This window comes from Pleurodeles waltl, chromosome 4_2, assembly GCF_031143425.1.
Source record: "Pleurodeles waltl isolate 20211129_DDA chromosome 4_2, aPleWal1.hap1.20221129, whole genome shotgun sequence".
Classification (NCBI taxonomy): domain Eukaryota; kingdom Metazoa; phylum Chordata; class Amphibia; order Caudata; family Salamandridae; genus Pleurodeles; species Pleurodeles waltl.
This window is the reverse complement of record NC_090443.1, coordinates 515,559,554-515,583,344: the sequence shown is the minus strand read 5'-3', so window position 1 is coordinate 515,583,344 and position 23,791 is coordinate 515,559,554. Positions and strand designations below refer to the sequence as shown.

At 45.3% G+C, this 23,791-nt stretch overlaps 1 protein-coding gene across 7 annotated transcripts in view; it reads left to right on the top strand.

The window, feature by feature from the left end:
* Positions 1-23,791, top strand: part of SWT1 (SWT1 RNA endoribonuclease homolog) — a 793,385-nt gene that overhangs the window by 608,194 nt on the left and 161,400 nt on the right. For all 7 annotated transcript variants that reach the window (XM_069232008.1, XM_069232009.1, XM_069232010.1 and 4 more), the window contains one exon: positions 19,884-20,027. In XM_069232008.1, the coding sequence (XP_069088109.1) occupies positions 19,884-20,027 (144 nt within the window). The remainder of the gene's footprint in view (positions 1-19,883; positions 20,028-23,791) is intronic.

Genomic DNA, 23,791 nt, shown 5'->3' with positions numbered 1-23,791 from the left:
GGTGTGGTGGCAGACTGTGTTGAAGGCGGCAGATAGGTCCAGGAGGATGAGGGCTGATGTTTCGCCGTTGTCCATTTGGCGTCTGATGTCGTCTGTGGCGGCGAGAAGGGCGGTCTCAGTGCTGTGGTTTCGTCTGAAGCCGGACTGGGAGGGATCCAGGATGTCGTTGTCTTCGAGGTGGCTGGTTAGTTGTGTGCTGACGATTTTTTCAATCACCTTCGTTGGGAAAGGGAGTAGGGAGATGGGTCGGACGTTCTTGAGGTCGTTGGGGTCTGCTTTGGGCTTCTTGAGGAGGGCGCGGATTTCGGCATGTTTCCATCTTTCCGGGAATGTCGCTGTTTCAAAGGAGATGTTGATGAGCTTCCGTAGTTGGGGGGCGATGGTGGAGTCGGCTTTGTTGTATACGTGGTGGGGGCAGGGGTCTGACGGAGATCCTGAGTGGATGGAGGTCATGATCTTGCGTGTCTCTGTGTCGTTGACGTTGGTTCAGGAGGTCAGGCGGTTTGCACAGGTGGAGCGTTTGGGGTGGGGTCTGGCGTGGGAGTGGCGTTGAAGCTGTTGTGGATGTCGGTGATTTTCCGGTGGAAAAAGGTGGACAGTGCGTTGCAGAGTTCTTGGGATGGAGGGATGTCGTTGACGTTGGCGCTGGGGTTGGAGAGTTCTTTCACGATGCTGAAGAGCTCTTTGCTGTCGTGTGCGTTGTTGTCCAGGCGGTCTTTGAAGTGGGATCGTTTGGCTTGTCTGATGAGTTGGTGGTGCTTGCGGGTGGCGTCCTTGTGGGCTGTGAGGCTGTCAGGTGTGCGTTTGAGGAGCCATTCCTTTTTTAGCTTCCGGCAGTCGCGTTTGGAGTTTAGGAGCTCGTTGGTGAACCAGGTGGCTTTTCTTCTGGCTTGGTTGTCGGTGGATTACTTGAGTGGCGCGAGGGTGTTGGCGCAATCGTTGATCCACAGAGTGAGGTTGTGGGCGGCTGTGTCTGGGTCGGTGGGATCGGAGGGTGGGAGGGATGTCGTTGACGTTGGCGCGGGGGTTGGAGAGTTCTTTCACGATGCTGAAGAGCTCTTTGCTGTCGTGTGTGTTGTTGTCCAGGCGGTCTTTGAAGTGGGATCGTTTGGCTTGTCTGATGAGTTGGTGGTGCTTGTGGGTGGCGTCCTTGTGGGCTGTGAGGCTGTCAGGTGTGCGTTTGAGGAGCCATTCCTTTTTTAGCTTCCGGCAGTCGCGTTTGGAGTTTAGGAGCTCGTTGGTGAACCAGGTGGCTTTTCTTCTGGCTTGGTTGTCCGTGGATTTCTTGAGTGGCGCGAGGGTGTTGGCGCAATCGTTGATCCACAGAGTGAGGTTGTGGGCGGCAGTGTCTGGGTCGGTGGGGTCAGAGGGTGGGTTCTGGGCGAGGGTGTTGGTAAGCTGGTCTTCCGTAACTTTGCTCCAGCATCGGCGGGGTGGTTGTTGGGTGCGATGGTGCTCAGTATATTTCTTGTAAGTGGAGTGGATGCAGTTGTGGTCTGTCCAGTAGAGTACGGTGGTATGGTTGAAGGGGACGTGGGCGCTTGAGGAGAAGATGGGATCAAGCGTGTGGCCGGCGATGTGGGTTGGTTTGTTGACGAGTTGTCTGAGGCCGTGGTTGGTGAGGTTGTCGATCAGAGTAGTGGAGTTGGTGTCATTGTTGTTCTCCAGGTGTAAATTTAGGTCCCCGAGGAGGATGTAATCCGTTGAGGTGAGTGCGTGGGTGCTGGTGAGGTCGGCGAGGGATTCGCTGAATGGTGCTCGTGGTCCGGGGGGTCTGTAGATGAGCGTTCTGGGTGGTGTTGGGGTCGGTGTGGATGCGGAAGTGTAGGTGTTCGGCGGTCTTGAGGGAGTCGTCAGTGTGGGTGTCGACCTTGAGGGTGGATTTGTGGGCGATGGCTATTCCTCCTCCGATTCCGTTGGTGCGGGCCCTTCGGATGATCTTGTAGCCGTCCGGGATGGCTATTGCGATGTCGGGCGCCGAGGAGTCGTTCCACCAGGTTTCGGTTAGGAAGGCTACTCCTGGGGCGGTGGAGTCGAGCAGGTCCCATAGCTCGATGGAATGCTTGCATGCGGAGCGGGTGTTGAGGAGTATGCAGAGGAGGTGGTTAGTTTCGGTCTTTGTTGGTTTCGTTGTTCTGTCGCAGGTGAATCTGCAGGTGCGGCATGAGAAGGGTCCGTTGGTGTTCCTTGGTGAGGGCTGGAAGCATGCTGTGATGTGGCCGGGATTGAGGGCGTTGAGTTGGTCGGCCGTGTAGCGGCGTCTGGAGGTGCAGGGGTCCCGCGGACCAGGGGGGGTGGGGCTGGGCGCGGTCCAGGCGCGGACGGGCGCAGACGGGCTTGCCTCCGGCGCGCCAGCGGTGCGGACGCGCAGCAACCGCCATTAAGAAGGGAGGGGTGAGGGAGGAGCAGCTGGGAGGCGGGAGGGAGCGGCGAATGGGGGCGCGAGGGGGGTGGGGCCACAGGGAGGCAACGGCAGGGAAAACGGCTCAGAGAGAGCCGGCAAGGGGAGCGCACAAGGGGCAAAAAGCGGCAGAAAAAAACTGAAAAAAGGCACAGAAGGAAAACTGAGGAATGAACGGCACACTAATTCAAGGCACAGAAAACAAGTCACAATAACATGAAGGGCAGAATAATTCAAGGCACAGAAAACAAGTCACAATAACTTAAACGGCACAAAGCACAAGTCTTGTGACGCTTACCAAAGCCCACTAGACACCAGGGATCAGGCGCATGAGAATTAACCCTGAATCTCATCTTTGTGATGGAAAACCTGGCTAAACGATACCTCACAACCAGTGCTCAACCTGCTTTTCACCTCTGAATAGTCCACCAAACCCCTTGATGGAATGGGATAAGCAGGAGACAGATATCAGTGATCCACATGAACTCCATAAAGGTCAAGAAACTAAAGAAATATGATCAATTCTCAACCTTCATTTGACTCTTCATTGCAGAGAAACCCATCAACCCCACTCCTGTCAAACATCTTACCATCTGCAACCCATCAAGGAACAAAATGTTTATAGAACAATTGATGGAACACCTCACTGAACCCCTAACTGTCTCTAATACCAACATTTTTATTGTTTGTAGCATGCCCTGGAGTATCACTTCTCTCTTCATTCATACCCAATAATTGTCTCAAAGCTGTTTACACCCCCCCCCCCCCCCCCCACACACACACACACATAAAAGGCTCCATTCTAGACAATCTCATGTGAGTTGAAGGGAGAATCACAACCAAGACCCTTAGCCCAGTAGACTGATCTGACATCTTCCTCCTCTTCTTTTGTATTTGTTCTTTGTAAATAGTAACCTGGCTCAGAACAAGTGAACCAAGCAACAGGTAAGAGATCAGAAGAAAAATGTTCAGTAACATATGTTGGCTGCAAAGGTAGCTAATGTGCTACAAACCCTTCCTTTGGAGCAGAAGATCAACTGCCTAAAATTCATTACAATGATAACATGAGAAGGATTTTAGATAGCATTGACCTATAAGCACTGAAAAGACAAACAGCAACAAAAATCAGCTCATTGAGTTTCTGTAAGGAAATGCCTCCTTGGCATGGTTACCCCCCTGACTGTTTGCCTTTGCTGATGCCAAGTTATGATTTGAAAGTGTGCTGAGGCCTGCTAACCAGGCACCAGCACCAGTGTTCTTTCCCTAACCTGTACCTTTGTTTCCACAATTGGCACACCCTGGCATCTAGGTAAGTCCCTTGTAACTGGTACCAAGGGCCCTAATGCCAGGGAAGGTCTCTAAGGGCTGCAGCATGTCTTATGCCACCATGGAGACCCCTCACTCAGCACAGACACACTGCTTGCAAGCTTGTGTGTGCTAGTGGGGATAAAAAGACTAAGTCGACATGGCACTCCCCTCAGGGTGCCATGCCAACCTCACACTGCCTACAGGTATAGATAAGTCACCCCTCTAGCAGGCCTTACAGCCCTAAGGCAGGGTGCACTATACCATAGGTGAGGGCATAAGTGCATGAGCACTATGCCCCTACAGTGTCTAAACAAAACCTTAGACATTGTAAGTGCATGGCAGGGTAGCCATAAGAGTATATGGTCTGGGAGTCTGTCATACACGAACTCCACAGCACCATAATGGCTACACTGAAAACTGGGAAGTTTGGTATCAAACTTCTCAGCACAATAAATGCACACTGATGCCAGTGTACATTTTATTGTGAAATACACCCCAGAGGGCATCTTAGAGATGCCCCCTGAAACCATATCCGACTACCAGTGTGGGCTGACTAGTTTTAGCAGCCTGCCACACACCAGACATGTTGCTGGCCACATGGGGAGAGTGCCTTTGTCACTCTGTGGGTAGTAACAAAGCCTGTACTGGGTGGAGGTGCCTCTCACCTCCCCCTGCAGGAACTGTAACACCTGGCGGTGAGCCTCAAAGGCACCCCCTTTGTTACAGCACTCCAGGGCACTCCAGCTAGTGGAGTTGCCCGCTCCCTCCGGCCACGGCCCCACTTTTGGCGGCAAGGCCGGAGGAGATAATGAGAAAAACAAGGAGGAGTCACTGGCCTGTCAGGACAGCCCCTAAGGTGTCCTCAGCTGAGGTGACTCTAACTTTTAGAAATCCTCCATCTTGCAGATGGAGGATTCCCCCAATAGAAGTAGGGATGTGCCCCCCTCCCCTGCCGGAAGCGTGAGACTTGGCACTCTGCACCCGATGCCCCCGGCTCGACTTGTGGAGAACAAACACTACAGGGAGGACTCCCCGGCGACTGCGAGCCCGTGAGTAACCAGAGTTGATCCCTCTGAGCCCCCACAGCGACGCCTGTAGAGGGAATCCAGAGGCTCCCGCTGACCGCGACTGCCTGCTTCAAAGACCTGACGCCTGGTAAGGACACTGTATCCGCAGCCCACAGGACCTGAAGGATCCGACCTCCAGTGCAGGAGCGACCCCCAGGTGGCCCTCTCCCTTGCCCAGGTGGTGGCTGCCCCGAGGAGCCCCCCCCTTGCCTGCCTGCATCGCTGAAGAGATCCCTTGGTCTCCCATTGAATCCTATTGCGAACCAGACGCCTGTTTGCACACTGCACCCGGCCGCCCCCGTGCCGGTGAGGGTGTACTTTCTGTGCTGACTTATGTCCCCCCCGGTGCCCTACAAAACCCCCCTGGTCTGCCCTCCGAAGACGCGGGTACTTACCTGCTGTCAGATTGGAACCGGGGCACCCCCTTCTCCATGGAAGCCTATGCGTTTTGGGCACCACTTTGACCTCTGCACCTGACCGGCCCTGAGCTGCTGGTGTGGTAACTTTGGGGTTGCTCTGAACCCCCAACGGTGGGCTACCTTGGACCCAACTTTGAACCCTGTAGGTGGTTTACTTACCTGCAAAACTAACAAACACTTACCTCCCTCAGGAACTGTTGAAAATTGCACTGTGTCTAGTTTTAAAATAGCTTATTGCCATTTGTGTGAAAACTGTATATGCTATTTTGCTAATTCAAAGTTCCTAAGTGAAATACCTTTCATTTAAAGTATTGTCTGTAAACCTTGAACCTGTAATTGTCTTTGAGTGTGTGTTCCCCATTTATTGTCTGTGTGTGTACAACAAATGCTTAACACTACCCTCTGATAAGCCTACTGCTCGACCACACTACCACAAAATAGAGCATTAGAATTATCTCTTTTTGCCACTATCTTATCTCTAAGGGGAACCCTTGGACTCTGTGCATGCTATTTCTTTCTTTGAAATAGTACATACAGAGCCAACTTCCTACAGTTTCTTAAGAGTTAAATGAGGAAAGAAAAGCATACAGAAATGCTTCTAAAGGAAATTAGCCCCTCCATTACTACATAGTGGTGTACTATAAGTAGTACATCCTTAGCCTTAGGAACCATCTAGTGTGTCCAAAAAATAGACCAATTTTCGTCTTAAGTAAAAAAAAAAATCTGGTGTAGACCCAAGTGCCTTGAACAGTTGTATCCTAGTCTCAAATCTGGTCACCAAATTAACCATTTAATTGAGGAAAACAATCTACTCAACAATCACCCATCAGGGTTCTGGTCGGACTGCAATACTAAAACTGCTATTTTGAAAATTGTTATGATGCTCACCACATCACAGACAAGGATGAGTCATGCCTCCTAATTCTTCTTAACTTCAGCAGTCTTTAACATGGTGAACTGTAACACATACTGCATGATGTGTTGGAACGCAATGACACTCTTCTTTACTAGTTCATTTTATACCTGTATATTCACTGTCAAATCATTACAAGCATTGGCAAACTGGTAGGTTCTCGGCTCAGAAATTCCTGGCTGTTGGCTTTGCTGATGCTTGTTGTCCAATTACACACACTCACATGCACCAACATGCAGGCATGCATGGCTGGGAACCCCTGAAAGGATCTTCTATTAAAGGAAGCTCATTCCAAAATAGCTGCAAATGCACACTGTGTGCTTATGCAGGCGTCCTAACAAAGACAGGCATTTTTAATTTACCCAACAACATGGCAAACTGCCATGTTAGACCAGCAAATTAAGACTGTAATTGTAAATCAAGAAAAAAACAAAAGGAAACGAAAGGAAAAAAGAAAGCAAGTTTCCTAATGTGCTGAAAAGCAAGGAAGCAGCCTGACAACTCGTTCTTGCGGTCAGTAAATAAATACCGGGCTGGGAGAGATGAAAGTGCCCTATAAACACAGGAGCAGGATGAAGGTGGGAGCATCAGTGGCAGTGGTCAATTAGGAGTGCACACTTGTGGTGGTGAGGGAACAAGGGTCAGGGGAAAGGAAACACATGCACTCCAATAGGTGCAATCTATGCAAAACAAAGAAAATGTCACCTTGGGTATTCGCTGGATGGATAAGGTTTAGCCGTTCAGAAGAATGAGAGACCAAAATGCTACTGGGCGTGACAAACAAGGAGTAAAGCAATTATGTCATGAGCTGGGAAAGGAAATGGATGGTGAATCATGAGCAAAGGGATGTTACTCTCTCTCTCTCTCTCTCACTAACATCTCTCACTAACATCTCTCATCACTTTTGTGTGTAATATACTGAACTATATATAAATCTCTTTCTGTAAGTGTACTTGGCTAAAATCTCACAGGTCATGCAAGACTAGATATCACAGGACAGCCAAAAGATAACCCTCCTAAAGCATAGGCCCTCTACTTACCTGCCGCCCCCAGTTCCACTTACACCTCTCTTTATTTATATGTCAATTAAACTGAACTCTTTATGAGGCAAGATGGCGATCATGTGAGCATGCAGAGCGCTGTGCTGCTTCCTGGCTAGTTTTGCCTTTGGGCAAGATAGAGGAGGCGGTGTCTTGATTCGGGCATGAGTGGCAGCCACTGTAGCTGCAGCTGTGTGTAGACCCGGCTCTGGAGACATTGCTCATTCGTGCTGGAGGTGGCCTCAGGCATCACACTTTGGCATGCTTTGCTCAGTGGATCACTTCCAGCATCAGGCTCTCTGGCCTACTTAAAAGGGAATTCAGTTTGGGCCGAACATACCACTGAAAAATCAGCGTATGCTTGAGCGACCAGGGGACATCCCTTCGGCGGCCTCACGAGGAGCAGGATTTTCTTACACGAAAATGGAACCAGGCAACGCTAGTATTCGCAAGCCGCTGCCGAAATCTGGTGAGCCTGGGATAACAGGGAAAGACGCTGCAAAAGATACAACTGCTGTGGCTCCGGTTTCTTCACTTCTGCTGGCCATAGTGGACCTCCCCTTGGTGGTGGTGGTGGTGGTGAGGGGGGGGGGGGGGAGAGGGGGTGAGAAATATCCCTGCAGTACAGGATTTAAAGAGTCTAGGAAGCTGGCTATCTATGTTGTGTACTAGTGTAAGGGGACACTATGCAGATAGTCAAGGGCGACCCTTATTGGCTAACAAGGGTTAAAATAACTCTAAAAGCTCTCTTTTGTGGTGGTGTGGGCGAGCATTTAGGTGTACTAGAAGACACTGTTAAGCAATTATTGTACACACAGAACCATTAAGCGAAACACACTCTCAATACAACACTTATTTTTATATGAATTTAGATACCAAGATCACCAGAACCAGGTGAGTACTTGAATTTTTATACCGGTGCAATTTCCGGAGCGGTAACGTTATCCTATGGGGTAAAGACACTTACTGCATTCAGACACAACAATGACTTACAGGCATGTTCTTCTAGAGTTAAGGTAAGTATGTGGCAAGGTGCAAAGCAGCACCAATAGGTCACTTCGGGAGGCACTGGGGCGTCAGGGTGCAGAGGTGGTTTTCAGCCTTGGGTGCCCCAGTGTTATCATATGGAGAAGAAACAGATACTGCATACGGGTACTTGACAATGACTTACAGGACTGTTCTTCTGCACTTGAGGTGAGAAGGGGGCAAGATCCAAGGCCACACCAACAATTCACCTCGGGGGTGCTCTGGGGCATCCGGGTGTGTTCAGCGTTGGATTTCCCATTTACTTCAATGGAGATCGGTCCTGTCAGAAAGAGGCTGCAAGCAGGGTATGGGGTGCCAGTCCGTGGGAACCTACGACCCTTGAGATCCTCGAGCACGAAGGGACTCTGTTGGCCCACTTCACCTCAGGCAGTGTTGTCTTATGGCAGCTAGTTACAGTGCAGGGGATACTTACGGTTGGAGGGGGCCTGCAGGATGATGCTGCAGGTGGTGTGGGCAAGTCCACAGTTACAGTTAGCAAACCCAAGGTGGGCTTTGGTTCTGGAGGGCTTGGGGACCACGCTGGCACTGTTGCCCCATTTCAACTCTGGCTAGGGGTCACGGGTGCAGTGGTGCTCTCTGGTGTCAGGTTTTGGTGGTCTGGAGTCCTCGTGAGTCTTTAGTTTCTGCAGGGTGCAGGTAAGCAGCTCTGCTACTCCACTGGAGATTCTGGTTACTTATCGAAGTGCTGGCAGTCCTCCCAGGCTTTTGGAAGCAGAACAGCTGCTGGACAAATCGTCTTTGGCACAGTTGTCAAGGACAGCAGGCACCCCAGCGGGGTTGGGGCCATGTCAGTTTCTGCTCCTCAGTTCTTGCTTTTTGGGTCCTTCTTCTTCTTCATAAGTCTAACAAATCTGAAGTCCTGTTATCAGGTGGTCCCCTAAATACTCATTTTAGGGGCGTTAAGGGGTATGGAGGGTAGTAGCCAATGGACTACTTATCCCTTGTGTCATTATACCCCCTAGATGACAACTTCCTGCGTAGAGAGAGCATCACCTTGTCCAAGAATTCCTAATTCCACCACACACAAGATGGTGGAATTCCTAATTTCGTGTTCACTTCAGGCTGGCCACCCCAGTAGTGTGTCCAGCCTGGCAGTGCAACATGCCTCGTGCATTGCTAATTTTTCAACTTGTCCTGGTGCCAGATGGTCCTCAGGGCAGGGGGTTGCCTCTCCCAGGTCAATCAATCAATATTTGTAAAGCGCGGCTACCCACCCGTGAGGGTCCCATGGCGCTGGGGGGAGGGGAGGGGCCTCATCCGAAGCTGGGTCTGGGAGAAGCTGGGTGGGTTGGCATGCCAAGGGAGCAGGGGCTTTGAAGTCTCTGGCGTTGATATGTAGATGTACTAGCCACCCTGTTGGCGGAGGTGATAACACCTCCTGCCAGAGTAGGCATTGTTTCTCTCCTCAGAGAGCAGAGGCTGTCACCTCCAGGGAGTCAGAAACTCATTTGTTTGTGGTAGGCTGGTTGAAACCAGTTAGCCAGTACACTAATGGACTAGCAGGTTTCAGTGGGCACGTTTAAGGTGTCCTCTGGGTGGATGTCATAATAAATCTAATACTGGCATCAGTATGGATTTATTAAGACGAGGTGTTTGATAACAAACACCACTATTTTCCATGCAGCCATCATGTAGCTGGGTCACTCTTGCTATCCAGTCTCCAGTACATGCTTTAAGATTACTGTCCCGTTGTAGGAAACTGCACCTTCTTGACATGGTCACCCCCCCTTTTTTTTGTCACTGGTACTGAGGTCTTTTGACCTCAACAGGCCCCCAGTGCCAGTGCTCTTTTCCCAAAAATAGGTGACATGGTGTACAATTGTTACACTGCTCCACCATTTTAAGTCCATAGTAAGTGGTACCCCTGGTACCTAGGTTATGGAGAGGGCCCCTAAGTGCTGCAGCACGAATTGTGCCACCCTCAGGGACCTCCCTAAAAATGAGAAGCACACAGTTGCCATTGTATTTTGCATGCCCAGGTGCAAGCCAGGAAAAAACACAACATGGCACACCCTTCTATCACAATGTAAGACACTCCTAAGGCAGGCCTAAGAGACCTTAGGCAGCATGCTGTACCCTTGGTGCATGGAGATACCTGCACAAGTGGATATGGCCCTATGATGCTCGGCCCCATTGCTGAGCATTGCAAGAGAAATGGGAAGCCATTTTCAAGGCATGCGCAGGACACTCTTCAACACGAGTGACCCAGTCACATAATGGCTTCACCAAACTCTGTGGTTTTTAGTATTAAACACCTCATCTTAATAAATCCAGCTTGATGCCAGCCTTGGATTTATTTGAACATTCACCCAGAGGGCACCTTAGGGATGCCCCCTAAACCCTACCAGTCTCTTGGTGTGATGACTGACCAGTTTGGTCCAGTCTACCACCACCAGACATGTTTCTGACCCCCTAAAAGTGAGAGCTTTTGTTCTCAGAGGGCAGAAACAATTCCTGCTCCTGAGAGGGGTGTTACTACTCATTCTAGCAGGATGGCTAGCAGATCTGCATATCAAGACCGGGATCTCCAAAGACCCTGCCGCCTTTGGTATGCACAGCCCTGACTTCCCCGGGTCTGGGCGTAGCCACCCCCTGCTCTGAGACCCATTTGCCAACCAGAACAGGCGGATGCCTAGTAAACTTTTGGCATGAAAGCCTGCCTGCTTACTTGCTACCATCCCGACAATCTCAACACCATGACTCTTCCTGCAGCTGTTGGGACTCCAAAAGCTTTAAACGTTCTCCAGCATCTCCCTTGCTGACCCCCCAGATGCACTGTCGCAGCTGTCGTCCAGGAGGAGGTCCCCATGCTCCCTGAAGTCAGTCCTGTCTCCCCAGCATATGAGCAGATGAGAAGACCTAAGGATACACCAGAGCTGAGTTCCACCAACTCTTGGGGTACTGTACTCCTGCACCAACCCAGGCTTGTTGAAGCCCACCCTGGACTCCAACAGCAGATCTGAAGAACTGCTGGTGAGGGACATCCTCATGGCAGAGGACAGGGTTCATATTCGTCTTGTTTGTCTCTCCTTCTGCAGGTCCCCCAATGAACTTTGTACACCTTGATGTAGGAGCACCACCGTTACGAATCCACTGCACCTCAGCACTCCTGCCTAGGTCCACGACCTCCAACGGTGTCCCTCTGCTTTCTGGACACCTAGTAGATGGAGCCCTCCCCTTTTAGGAGCTCTCAAACTTGTCCCAAGCCCTTCCTTGCATTCCTTTTCCAGGTAGCCCCTCTCGTCATCTAGTGTTCGGTGTGCAGGAACTTGTCACGACCAACATTACTGCACTTGAATGCTCCTAGGCAGATAAACCTGAATTGCTGGTCTTGTCAGTATGTTTGCACCCATAGCACCTCACTACCTTCAGGGGACCCCCAGAACAGAGTGTAATAACTTATTTGCGTCCATTTTACTTTGGAACTCGTGCTATGTAAAAAGGCAATCATCCACAAAAAGTGTTACTTGCAAATTGTTCTGAGAACTGCTACAGTATTTATTCTTCTACAAATGTTCTGGTATTTATAAATAATAAAACAAAGTTACTATTTTTCTAACCAATTGGTCTCGAGTTGCTTCTTGAATGTGCCTCATTTATTGACTCTATAACTAATGCTTAGCACTACCCTCTGATAAGCCTTAACTGCTTGCCCACACTACCACAGAAAAGCTTCTAGGATTGACATTTTTTTACCCCTGTAAACCAATGGGGGTCGCTTTGAACTATCTGCATAATGCCCCCTACATTGGGTCACTGCAAAGATAGCCAGCTTCCTACCCTGGTCACTTGCAATGTCTAGGAATGGAACTAGACATCACAGGGGCATTTCTGCTCAAGCGGATATGTCCTCACATGTATTAAAATGCACCCTGCCTTAGGGCTTTTAAGGCCTGCTGTTGGGGTGACAGATATGGTGCCTGCAGTGACTTTGGCATGGCACACAATGTGTGTACCATGTTGTGTTTTCACTCAGGGTTTGCACTTTGACACGCGGTCTGTGATGGCAGGCTGTTTGCAGTTTGTGTGTGGGTCCTTTAGGGTGGCATAAGACAAGCTGCAGCCCTTACGGGACCCTCTTTAGTATCCATGCCCTAGGTACCAGAGGAACCAGAGATTGAGAATCCACTTTTCCCAGTACTGAAATAGGATTACTCAGCAGGTATACAACGAACTGCCTAGCCAGCAACAGAACACCACACTGTCTTCAAACATGTTGGGTCCAGCGGGAGAACCGGCATCGGACCCAATTTATCGATCTATCAAACAGCATAAGGAAGAAACTCACTCTGAAAAGCATAAGTCAAGGATAGCAACAAAGAAACTTCAGTGACCAACGAGAAAGATTTTTAAAGCTTGTACTGAAATTGAAGAAAGGATTTTAGCAGTGGAAAACCGAGCTTTAATATTAGAGCCAGACTTAACAGTTCTCAGGGGTCAAGGAGAGGCCCAAAAATCTTGGCTCCTGGGCATACAATGGAAACTTGAGGACTGAGAATGGGCAAAGATTAAATCTAATAATTTTGGGCCTTGAAGAGAGAGTTGAGGGCAGCAACATTAAGTCCTTTGTGGTCAAGCTATTCAAGGGAGCCTTCCCTGAACTGGAATCCTGGAACTGGGAACAGTAGGTGCAGAGTTAATCAGTTTCCCCTCATACCAAAAAAAGCAAAACCAATCACAGGGGAGTGGTACCCCCAGGCCTAGGGCAGTTATTGATTTTTTTTTTTTGCCCACTTTCTTCCTAGGCAGTCTGTCTTTGGGAATGCACACCCTAATTCTAAACAAAGCTTTGAAGGGTCTTTCTCCACAAGGCTGAACTTTTGTCATGTCAACGGTGAACACCAAATGGAGGCTTAGACAACTCTTGATGCCAGGACAAGGGTGCTGAGGTATATGTAACGAACCCTGCACTGCTTAAAATAATCTTCAAGAATTAGCATTTACCTCGGAAGTCAAGGCTAAGGTGTTTCTAGATGAACTTGGGGGCTGAGGGTGATGGACTGGGTCTAATGGGTGGATTTGCAAGGGAGGCGCAGATGGGTTAGGCTAAAGTTTTGTAGAAATCTATTCTCGATCTGTTTTATCGTTTCCCTCTTCTTTTGCCTCTGTTGGATAGTAATATTTTATGATTACTTGAGTATGAATTTGACCTCAAACTAGGGGGCTAGTTCTCTTACTCATAGATGACTTTACTATATTTTTCTTATTCTTTGGTGAGAAAGGGATGTTGCATTTGTCTACCTTCATGCCATGAGGGAGTGCAAGCATGTGAACCATCACTCATGACATTGGCCTGATTGCCTTGATAAGTCGTACTTGGAAGGTGGGAGGTGGGGTGTTTTTGGCAGGCACCCTGGTGAGGGTGGGGGTTGGATGGTTTAAAAGGAGTGCATAGTGGGTAAGGGGTGGTAAGCACAAGAGATGTGGAGAAGGTCGAGAGAATTAAAAAAATTCAGCATTGTAGCCGGCAGTTGTTCAATATGAGATTTCCGTCTGATTGTGGTTCAAGGATGAGTCTGTGAGAATTGAAACATTTACATTTTTGTAGATGGCTCAAGTAGCTTATATATGTGTTGCTACAATTAATATAATTCATGATCAGTGATCAGTTAGCGAAGAAATGTAGTTGAAGGATTGAAACTACTGCATGCAGATGTAATCTGTCTCCAAGAAACTCGTATATAGGGGGCAGGAAAAACCTGCTGGAAACACTTTGAAATAATCTTCTGGGGTATATTACACAGATTACAAATCCTTGGGGGGTGGCAGTATTGGCACATAGGAATGGTTGCAGACTAATTTGTAGCACAGCCGATTAATATGGTCGATGGGTCTTAGTCGAATGTCAGTTTGCTGAGGGGGTAGCCACTTTATCTATAGCTCCATTTTGGATGACCCTTCTGACTTAGACTACGTGAATACCGAGCCATCGCTATGGTGGACACCAGGTATTGTATGTGGGGTTTTGAATCTAAACATAATGAGTGGACAAGGGAACTTAGGTGATGGGCATTATTCTGACAAGACCTGGGCCCTGTCGATATCTGGCAAAAGCGTCAGGATTCTGGGTAAACCTTGTTCTCCGCTCCACTTACGAAGCATGTCAGTTTTGGATTACTTTCTTACCTCCGCAAGTTTGATCAGTGCAAATTGATAAATATCCATGGGATTTGTCAGAACTCCGTCTGCTGGTGATTGAAATTTCTTCCCTTGGCAGTAAAAGGTCTTCACAGACGTGGTCATTTGATAGGGGGTTACTATCTAATGAAGACTGTGTTTCCCATATGAAGGAATGTATCCCAGAATTTTTGGAGAGAAATAGAGGTAGTGCCTCTGCTGATGTGGTCTGGGATACTTTGAAGGCTGGAATAAGGGGGGGGAGACAATCTCCAAGTTTCCGAGAGACAAATGTAGTGAACTCTCTGCTGTAGAAGCTCAAGTGGTTGAGGCCACTGTTGAAGGGGACAAATTTCAACAAATTCTACATAAACTAGTGGTGATTAAACCTGCTATTAATAATGTATTGGCATAGGGCTGCCAAAACATATATGGGGCGTAAAAAAGCCTGTTACAAGTACAGTGAAAGAGTAGGCCGATTGCTGGCACTCCAAACTAGGCAAAAACACAGCCTTTTGGGAAGTATCGGAGATCAGCGATAAAGGCAGTCAGCTGGTTAATATCCCTAAGGCAATTCTAGAAGCTTTTAGAAAATCCTATGAAGAACTGTATCAAGCTGAAGCAGGGCATTTATTAATATTTGGATTTCATTGTGTGTAAGAGAGTCAACTCAGAAGTTCAGGCCTTTCTGGCGTCTCCTTTCTGCCAGGGCGAAATTATTGAAGCTCTTAAAGCCCTTCCTTCAGGCAAAGCAACACGGGCATGGATAGAATTCCTCTTGAGTTCTACAAAGTGTTTTCTTCTGTCCAGGAAGGCAACCTAACCAGTATTGATAGGGGGTGCAAAGTGGCCAACAGGCCACTCTGTCTTTGGCAAACACTAATATTGTGAATTTTTTAAGAAAAAAGGGAAAACACCTAACGATCTTGGGTCATATAGACAAATCTGGCTTAAAAACAATGATACCAAATTGTATTACAAAATTCTGCCCACTGAGTTAAGTCGGAATATCATCAAATTAGTATCCCCTGGAAAACATGGCTTCATACCTGACATCGGATGAGTTATAGCATTATTTAATGGTGCCAGTGTGAAAGGGGTTTCTATGGCCTTAGTGCTTTTAGTTACAGGGAAGGCTTTTGACCTGGTGGCATGGGATTACCTTTGGGCAGTGTTGAGATGGAATAATTTGGTTCTGGGTTCATTAGGGCTGTCCAAGTGGTTTATAAAAATCCAACAGCAAGGCTCTAAATTATGGGGGGGAATCTGATCCTTTGCAAATAGGTATGGGTACAAGGCAAGGGTGCCCAGGATCACCCTAGGGTTTGCTTTATATATTAATCCTTTAATAAGGAAACTAGAAGTCAGTGTTTTAATTAAACTAATGAAGTCTCGGGCTCAGCACAAAACTACTTGCATTTGCTGATGATATCGCAGTTGTGACACCCAACCTAAAAGGGACTATTTTGGAACTAGAAAAGGAGGTTTTAAACTTTTGAAATATTTCAGGCTATCTTTTGAACTGGAACAGCTGGTAGTTAATGACCAGGTACAATGTGAGGATTATCGGACTGTGGATCACGCAGTCTACATAGATCATATAGAATTAAACCAGGCTCTGGTAATACAGAAGACAAAATTGGACCTCAGCAGAATGAATAATCTCCATCTCACAATAATTGGCTGCTGTAACATTATCAAAATGTTGTTCTTTACCAAGGTTCTTATCTTTCTCTGGAACATACATTTAGAGTATGAAAAGTGCTGGTTCAAAAAAACTGAAGAGGTATCTAGCAGCGTCATGTGGTCTTGTGCTAAAGCTGGGAGGGCCTTCTAGCACATAATGTTGCCCAAAGCAAGTGGGAGCTAGGCTATTTCAAATTTCAAGTTCTGTCAATGGGCGGCCACCTTACAATACACAAATTCCCTAGTTGGTGGATGGCAGACTGACTCCCATGCAGTGAAGATGACACTCTCCATTTATGAACTGCTACTGGATGATGATGTTAAGGCTCTTTTCTTGAAAATGGCTGAGCCAAGCTACTACAAAAAGGTGAAATTCAAGAACCTACAAGCTCCCTTCAGGATATGGGGGTGGCTAGCAAGAATGATTGCCATCAGGAGATTTAATTTTTATACCCCCACGTGGCAGTCCCCGCTGTAATCCAATGATTTCCCATGATGCATACTGCTCTAGGTAGGAAGCTAAAGGGATAGGAAAATGTTGTGAAATATTTGATAATAACCAAATTATCTCATTTGTGGAGCTCCAACTGGAGTTTGTCTTGAAAAGAGACTTTTTAAAGTACCTACAGTTTAGGGACGTTTTATCTAGAGAATGCAGCGGAACCATTGGGTTCAGTAAGGAAACATTACTCGAGCTACTCCGGAGCACTGCGGACTGTAGGATAAGTCAGATTTATGAATATTTGGTGGGCTTATGCCTGAGGATCTTGAGAAGCAGTCAGTCAACGGGCTAAGAAGGGTAGGGGCCACAAACAGTAGCTTGTTCGAGTCACTAGAATTTGGCCATATGCTACTATTATCTGCGAGGCTGCAGTCACATCACTTTAAAACACTTTTTAATCTGTACTGTAGCAAGCTGCGGGGGATACAGGTATTTTCTGCCAGTGATGTCAGTCTGGAAGCAAACTTAGTGCACATGTTTTTAATTTGCCATGTCCTAGACTCTTTTAAACAAGAGATATACTGCTTTTTGCTGACTCTCTTACCCACATACTCGACTAATGCTCTTAGGAGTACACAACAATGCAGGTGAGAGTGATGGGCAATTTTTTGTGTTTATTGCAACTGACAGTAGCCCCACATCTGCACTGCTACAGCCCGGCTTAATCCACATCCTCTACATTCCAGCAGTGGATGGCCAGTCTGCTTTCAGCGTTTCATCTAGAGAGCAGCCTATATCTTTGAAAGGGCAAAAGGCTAAGAAAAAAATCTGGACTCCTTTGGAGGAGTGGTCATGAGGTGGGCTCAGCCAGTATTGAACTGTATTAACAACTCTTTTGATATGCATTCCCCACACCATAATCTGTGGTATTTTTTATATCACTGGTTTAAGAAAATAGCCTAGTATTATTGAGATGAATGACCAGGCGTTCATAATATTATATGATCTCTGATAAAATCTGATATGAGCAGCATAATTAGGAATTTCTTTTAATGAGCTAACTGGGTATGATGAATTGTTGTATTTGATTTTGTTTATTAAGGCCAATACGTATGCACATGTACATTTTCCCTATTAGTTCTAATTGGCGTGTGATACAATGAATTGATGATGACTTCTTTTGTAAAAAGCAAAAAAAATAATTAACAACAATAAATCGAACTCTTTATGAAAATCTCATCCTGTAAGGATACCTGGCTAACATTCTGCAGGTCATACAACACTGGTCACATCACCACCAAAAGAGTGACCCTTTTTAATCAAGTTGCTTTAACTATTCCCCACCCAGCTCCTCTTCCCAGTCAGAGTACAGCTGAATTTAAACTGCATAGACTATAACCTTAGACTGCAAGTGCACATTGTTGAAATGGCACAGGGAGCTGTTACAATTCACACATCTTCTTGGATTTAAATCTTTCATCCAAAATGCTTACTTTAACATTGTAGTCCAGTGTCTACACTACAGCAACTCCTTACTCAATGGCATTCCCAAACTGTACTTAGCTTCCATAGGGCAGCCAAAATCCGCTGCTAGGCAAGCCACGGGAACAAGAATATTTGCCCACATCTGACTGGTTTTGGTTTCTCTGAAATGGCTCTCCGTAGAAGGGAGGATCATTTTTAAACTTGCTTGCATCACACACAAAGCTTTGTTCCTGGAAATCCATGACTACATCGCATACAAAAGGAAGTACCTCTGGCAGATGACTCATCTTTCAAGGACAATGTTCTCCTGGAAGCACTATGATCCAAGAAAGGAAAGACAGTTAAGCACTGCTCCACAGGAAGTTAACCTAGATCATGGAATTCTGTTCACAAGCCATTTATTAAAATCTCTTTTTATTGAAAAATGTCAGTTTCCATATTTTCATAATGTCTGGCACGCTTTAACCCCTCTCTTCTGAGGAGCCTTGTCTTCTCTTCTACAAGGATAAAAGTTGTTTTCCAAACTGACCCTGCTTTCATTCTGGATGTTTTTACTAAATTCCACTTAAATGAACAATTGCTTTTTTCTGGCCTTGACATCATGCCTCTTTACATGAAGAGATTTTGCACAGTGTAGGGATGTTTCAGCAGCGTCCATGTTCAGCCTAGAAAATATAAAATTATATTTTATATTATGTTTAGCACATATAATGCTCTTTCTTCAAGCAATAGTTTGGCTGAAACCACTGTTGCCAGGGAGATAATCTTTTTCACAGACTAAACAATGCAACATCAAAGCAAGTCAGGGTTCTTAGAGAATTTGTGTTCCTTCCACCATTTGAAACAGTGGGTTTGTCCTTATCACAGAGATTTGCAGATCTTTTCTCCATGCTTGTTTAAGCATTGCATCTCTGGGTGAATCTTCTAGGGATGATAACCCATGTGCTTTAGCTGTGTAGAGAGATTTTCTCTACCATTTAATAAACTCTGAAAGGTTCTGGAAACACCTTAAAAACCTCCACAAATGGAATGATAATCTTTATGTAAAGGCAACATTTTCTTTACATTTTTATATGTGTATACTTGTGTAAGAAAATTCTAAAAGTAAATTTAAAAGTTAAAATTGAATTCAAAACACCTAGAGCATTTTTACTGCTTAAAATATGTTTTTATTTTGAAAGGGGTTGCTAATCATGTCTGTAGAATGCAGTCTTAGCTACACAAAAGCAGAGAGATTTGAAACAGTTAGCAGAGAAGAAATAGCTGGTGAGAGTTTAAAGTGGTGGGCATATCTGATTTGATTTATTTGTTGACCGAGTTAAGTGTTGCTGCTGGACCTGTTCTCCTGAGACTGCAGATGCACAAAATCATGTTTATTATATTATATTTCACTATTTATAGAGCTGAATCAGAATTGTCTTTACTCTTGCCTACAACTGAGCTTTCATGTTAAGTGGGCCGCATGTGAAGGACCCCATACTAGGTTCTAATGCACCTATCAAACTCCAACAACTCTAGTTTATGGTAGCAGACTTCACCTTCAATACTGTGAGCTCCCAGAATTGGACTCTAAGAAGACATGCAGGCCTTCATTAACCCCCCAAATAATGAATGTGTGTATGCTGAGCAGTGAGCCATTGGCTCTTCAGTACACTCTGTCGCAGGATTTGAGGAGTCTTTTATCACCAGAAGGTATGACACTTGATGCATCTGAAATAGGCATGGCATCATCTCTTCAATGATGACTATAAAATGTAAGTAATAGTCAGTAAAGGAAATTTTCCTATGGTGTATATCAGAAATAATGGGTAAAATGTTTTTTTTAATCTATTATTTTCATAAGTATACATTCAAATTAAAAAATAAATAATTGTGGGTCAATAAAAGAGAGATTGAAATCTTACAAATGTTGTTTGATTTATGAAAATAAATACTTTGTCTTGCTTGGTCATCAACAGCAATGATATATTCCAGAAGTTTGCTTGTATTCAGCCTCTCCTACTTGAGCAGCCAGCCACAAGTATACTGCCACTTCACGAAACCTTTCTGTGCCTTCAAAAGCTCATGGTGGCTGTGAAGAATATTCTTGAAGGAATTCAGAGGTAAGCAGCTGTTGTGTAAAATATTGTGAGGGGTATGTGTGTGTGCGACTGTCAACATATCAGGCATCCAGCAGTTATTATATTTTATCTATTTATTTTAATTTAAATATTTTTTTTTTTAGTGTTTGAGAAACTAAAATCACTATCGATAGGACAATATAGTGCTTTATTCCACTCAATTGAAGGTATGTGACTGAGTTGTCCCCTAGCATTTTTTTTAGAGGCTCACTCATATGCCTCTGTAGTTAAGGGTGACTCCTCACTCCAGATATTAGTTTTGTATCCTCAATAACTTTAGGGCCCTTAGACCGGTCTTTACTAAAGTTACAGAAAAAGTTTATCACTCTACATCTAAGACATTTCCTAATTAGGCGCAGATCAGATGAATGGTTCAGAAGTTATAAGGGGAGTTTGGTGAGGGGTTTTCTCAAAATATTATTCTATGCGTCAGTTTGATGGAATTTGCATAGGGCATTTTTGTGCACACAGAACTACAAAATCGCTGAAGGGAATGTTACCTAGTTTTTAATGACGGTCTTTCAGTACCTGCTTTTGGTTTGGTGGAAATCAGTTCCGTTATTTTGAAGATATAAGGCAAAACGTGAGATCCTGGTGCTCAAGCCAAAGTATGAATATTTTTCAAAATTTTGCGTAGACGTTGATGTGTAAAATTTGCACATGCACAGTGTGAAGTAACTGCATACGTTTGCAAAACTAAAATGAAGCGTAACATGGGCTTTATGTGCTCAGAGTTTAGAGTGGATGACAATAGTGCTGTAACCTATGTGTCTTTCACTTTTTATCAAATTACCATGTACCATTTTTATTTTATAAACAAATTTGGAGGTCATGAAGGACCTTGGTGTGAAAGAAGTTTTGAAAAACTTTCTTCACTCACTGTCACTACTTGTGGGAACATAAGGGACAATGGTTAAACATAATATGTCTTTATGCTTGTAGTAAAACCTTCAAAGATAGAGAGGGTTGGCTTTTAGTATGACTTCAAAAGGCAAAAGATGCCTCAAGATGAGTGAGATTTCTCCATGTTATCTTTAGAGTAATGTATTTATATATCTATATCAGCTATTAATTCCATATAATAAAATTATGTATATATTTTGGGTATAGAGTGTGGATTTCACATATCTGTACATATAGTATGCTCAACGCTGTTTCATATTTGTTTCAGGATTTTTGTTGAAACCTTCTTAGGAGATGGGTTTTCTTTCGTTATTGGTTAAGCTATCACAACTGACCAATGGGTACTAGATCTGATGAGATTTGATTATACAATAGAATTCCTTCAGAAACTACTTCTGATTCCTCTACGCAAAATGACACTCCAACAGTAGATCTGCTACAAACCAAAATTCTCTTTGATACTCAAAAATGTCATAGAATTTGTCCCCTAACATCAGTAAAAAGTAGGATTCTAGTCTTACTTCTCCTTCATCAAGAACCCTGCGAGCAGAGGCTGATTTAAGATCTACAGCAACTTTTTAAAAAAAACACAATAAACTATTGTTTGGCATAGTATCCCTGCAAGAGCTTCTTCAGCTCTTGATGGATGGAGAATACATGACACCTTTACACCTGCTGAATACTTATTTTCACATCCCAATCCACTCCAAAATCCCAAATATCTGCATTTTAAAGTGGCCAGTTGCCAGTACAAATTCAAGGTCTTCCCCTCCGGTCTCAAATCAGCCTGAGAACATTTACAAAATGCCCCAGTGGCAGCTTTCTGAGGAGTCCAGGCCACCAAGTATTTCCGTATGTGGATGATTGGTAGATTAGATGGAATTTCGTTTTAACAGCCAAGACTCTACTATGAAGTCCTGTCACAAACTCTTTGGCAAGTTACATTTCTCCCTGAATAGGTAAAAGTTGTCTTTCATCCCTTGCAAAAAGATAAAATTTCTGGGGCAGTCTGACACCATTGCAGTACTGGCTTTTCCACCAAAAAAATTAATTTCAAAGATGCACATTCTGACAACACAACTACACAAAAACTATTTTAATCTCCATGTTCCTATTCCAATCTGCCTTAGGGATATCACATCACCCGGAGTCCCTTTGATTCCATTCTGTCAGCACTTGAGACTGTTTCAAGGATGTCACCAGTCAATGGGTACGGAGCTCTAGTTCATTCAACCAGGCAGGAGTCGCATCACAAACAAAAAAGATGATGTCTTGGTGGGCACAATACCTTCAGTCAAGAAACACCTTGTTTTGTGTTGACAACAGATGAATCCATGGAGAGATTGTGTGCTCATCCGCAAGAACTGGCCGTCAGTGACAAGTGGTCAAAGGATGATGCTGGTCTCCACATTAACATACTGAAGTTAAGAGCTATTGAAGCTAGACCTTGAATATTTCCTTTCAATAATAAAATATTTCCCTATTCATACAGACAGAAAATGTGACCTTGATCATTTATATCCACATTTCAAGGAGAAATTAGATCACACCTTCTCTCAGTTGAAGCACAAGCTGGATCTGGGCTGTCATACATCAGGTAGCTCTTTCAGCAGAACACTTACTGGAAAAGGCAACAAATGAGCAGATTCATTTTTCCAGATTCTAGGGGGAATGCAGTGAATGTGAATTGAGCTAAAAGCAACTGAACAAAGTATTTCAATGCTGGGGCAAGCTGAACCTAGATATCTTTGCAACACACAACAACTGAAAATGTCAACAGAATGCTCTGCCTTACACAGTTTGTGGGGGGGGTGTTTGTTTCAATAGCATGGTCAGAGGCCTTAACTTACGATTTTCTGCCACTTTCCCTCTTCCCAAGAAAGATTGAGAGAGCCTTTCTAGATACTTATGTTCTCTTGTAAGTGATTTCCATGTATAGTCATAAGCATTAAAAAGTCCCTCCCACGTGCGGGGATCCCGGAGCACTTTTTCAAAATATCTTAAGTGGAAGTTTTCACCTTTCTTCAGGAAGGCCTGTAAAGTCACTTAAAAAAAGGACAGATAATGCTGCCTATGTACCTCGGCTATGCTGGCTGAGCTCTTCATCTTAAATCAAAGAAAGGATCAGCACATTATAATTTGAGAGTAATTTGTTGACGGAATTAATCTCTCTCAAAAACCGCTTTTGCATGATAGAGATGAGGGACAAGGAGGACAGAGTAGCCTCATAGGCTGCCATTATATGGCTAAAAAAGAGCCTGCGCCTTTAAGAACTCAGAGACCACCAGTATCCCATCTTGCACAGCTGGTGGCAGCTGCTTCAGTTCTTTTTTCCAGCTCCTGCTGGCAGGACCTGGGAGCATTGAGCTTGACCAATTTATTTATTTATTTTTTTCAGAAAAATTCCCTTCTGTATTTCGTGACAACTCTATCACTGAACGTCTTTGGTCTTCCCCCACCTTTTTCTGCCATTTTCGGACAGGAATCTGTGTTTTTTATTATCAAAAAATGCCATCCCTTTTTGATAAGTGCCCAGACTGTGTGAGGAAAAAGGCCAAGACTGATCCTCATACAGTATGTATTCTCTGTCTTCCAGATACCCACATACCTGATTTCTGCAAAATTTGTAAGACCTTTTCTAGGCACACCCTATGTGATAGGGAGAAGATTTGCCTCCAAGATATGGAGGAGCGGCAGAAGCGGACGTCCAAGTTTACAGGTGAGACTTCAGGGTGTGGAGGGGCACAGTCCTCTACCAGGGCTCTGGCATCGGCCTCTGGAGGACTCTTCAATCAGAAAAGGCCTGAAAAGCGTTGTCAGTTGAAGTGTTGAGAAGAGGTGCC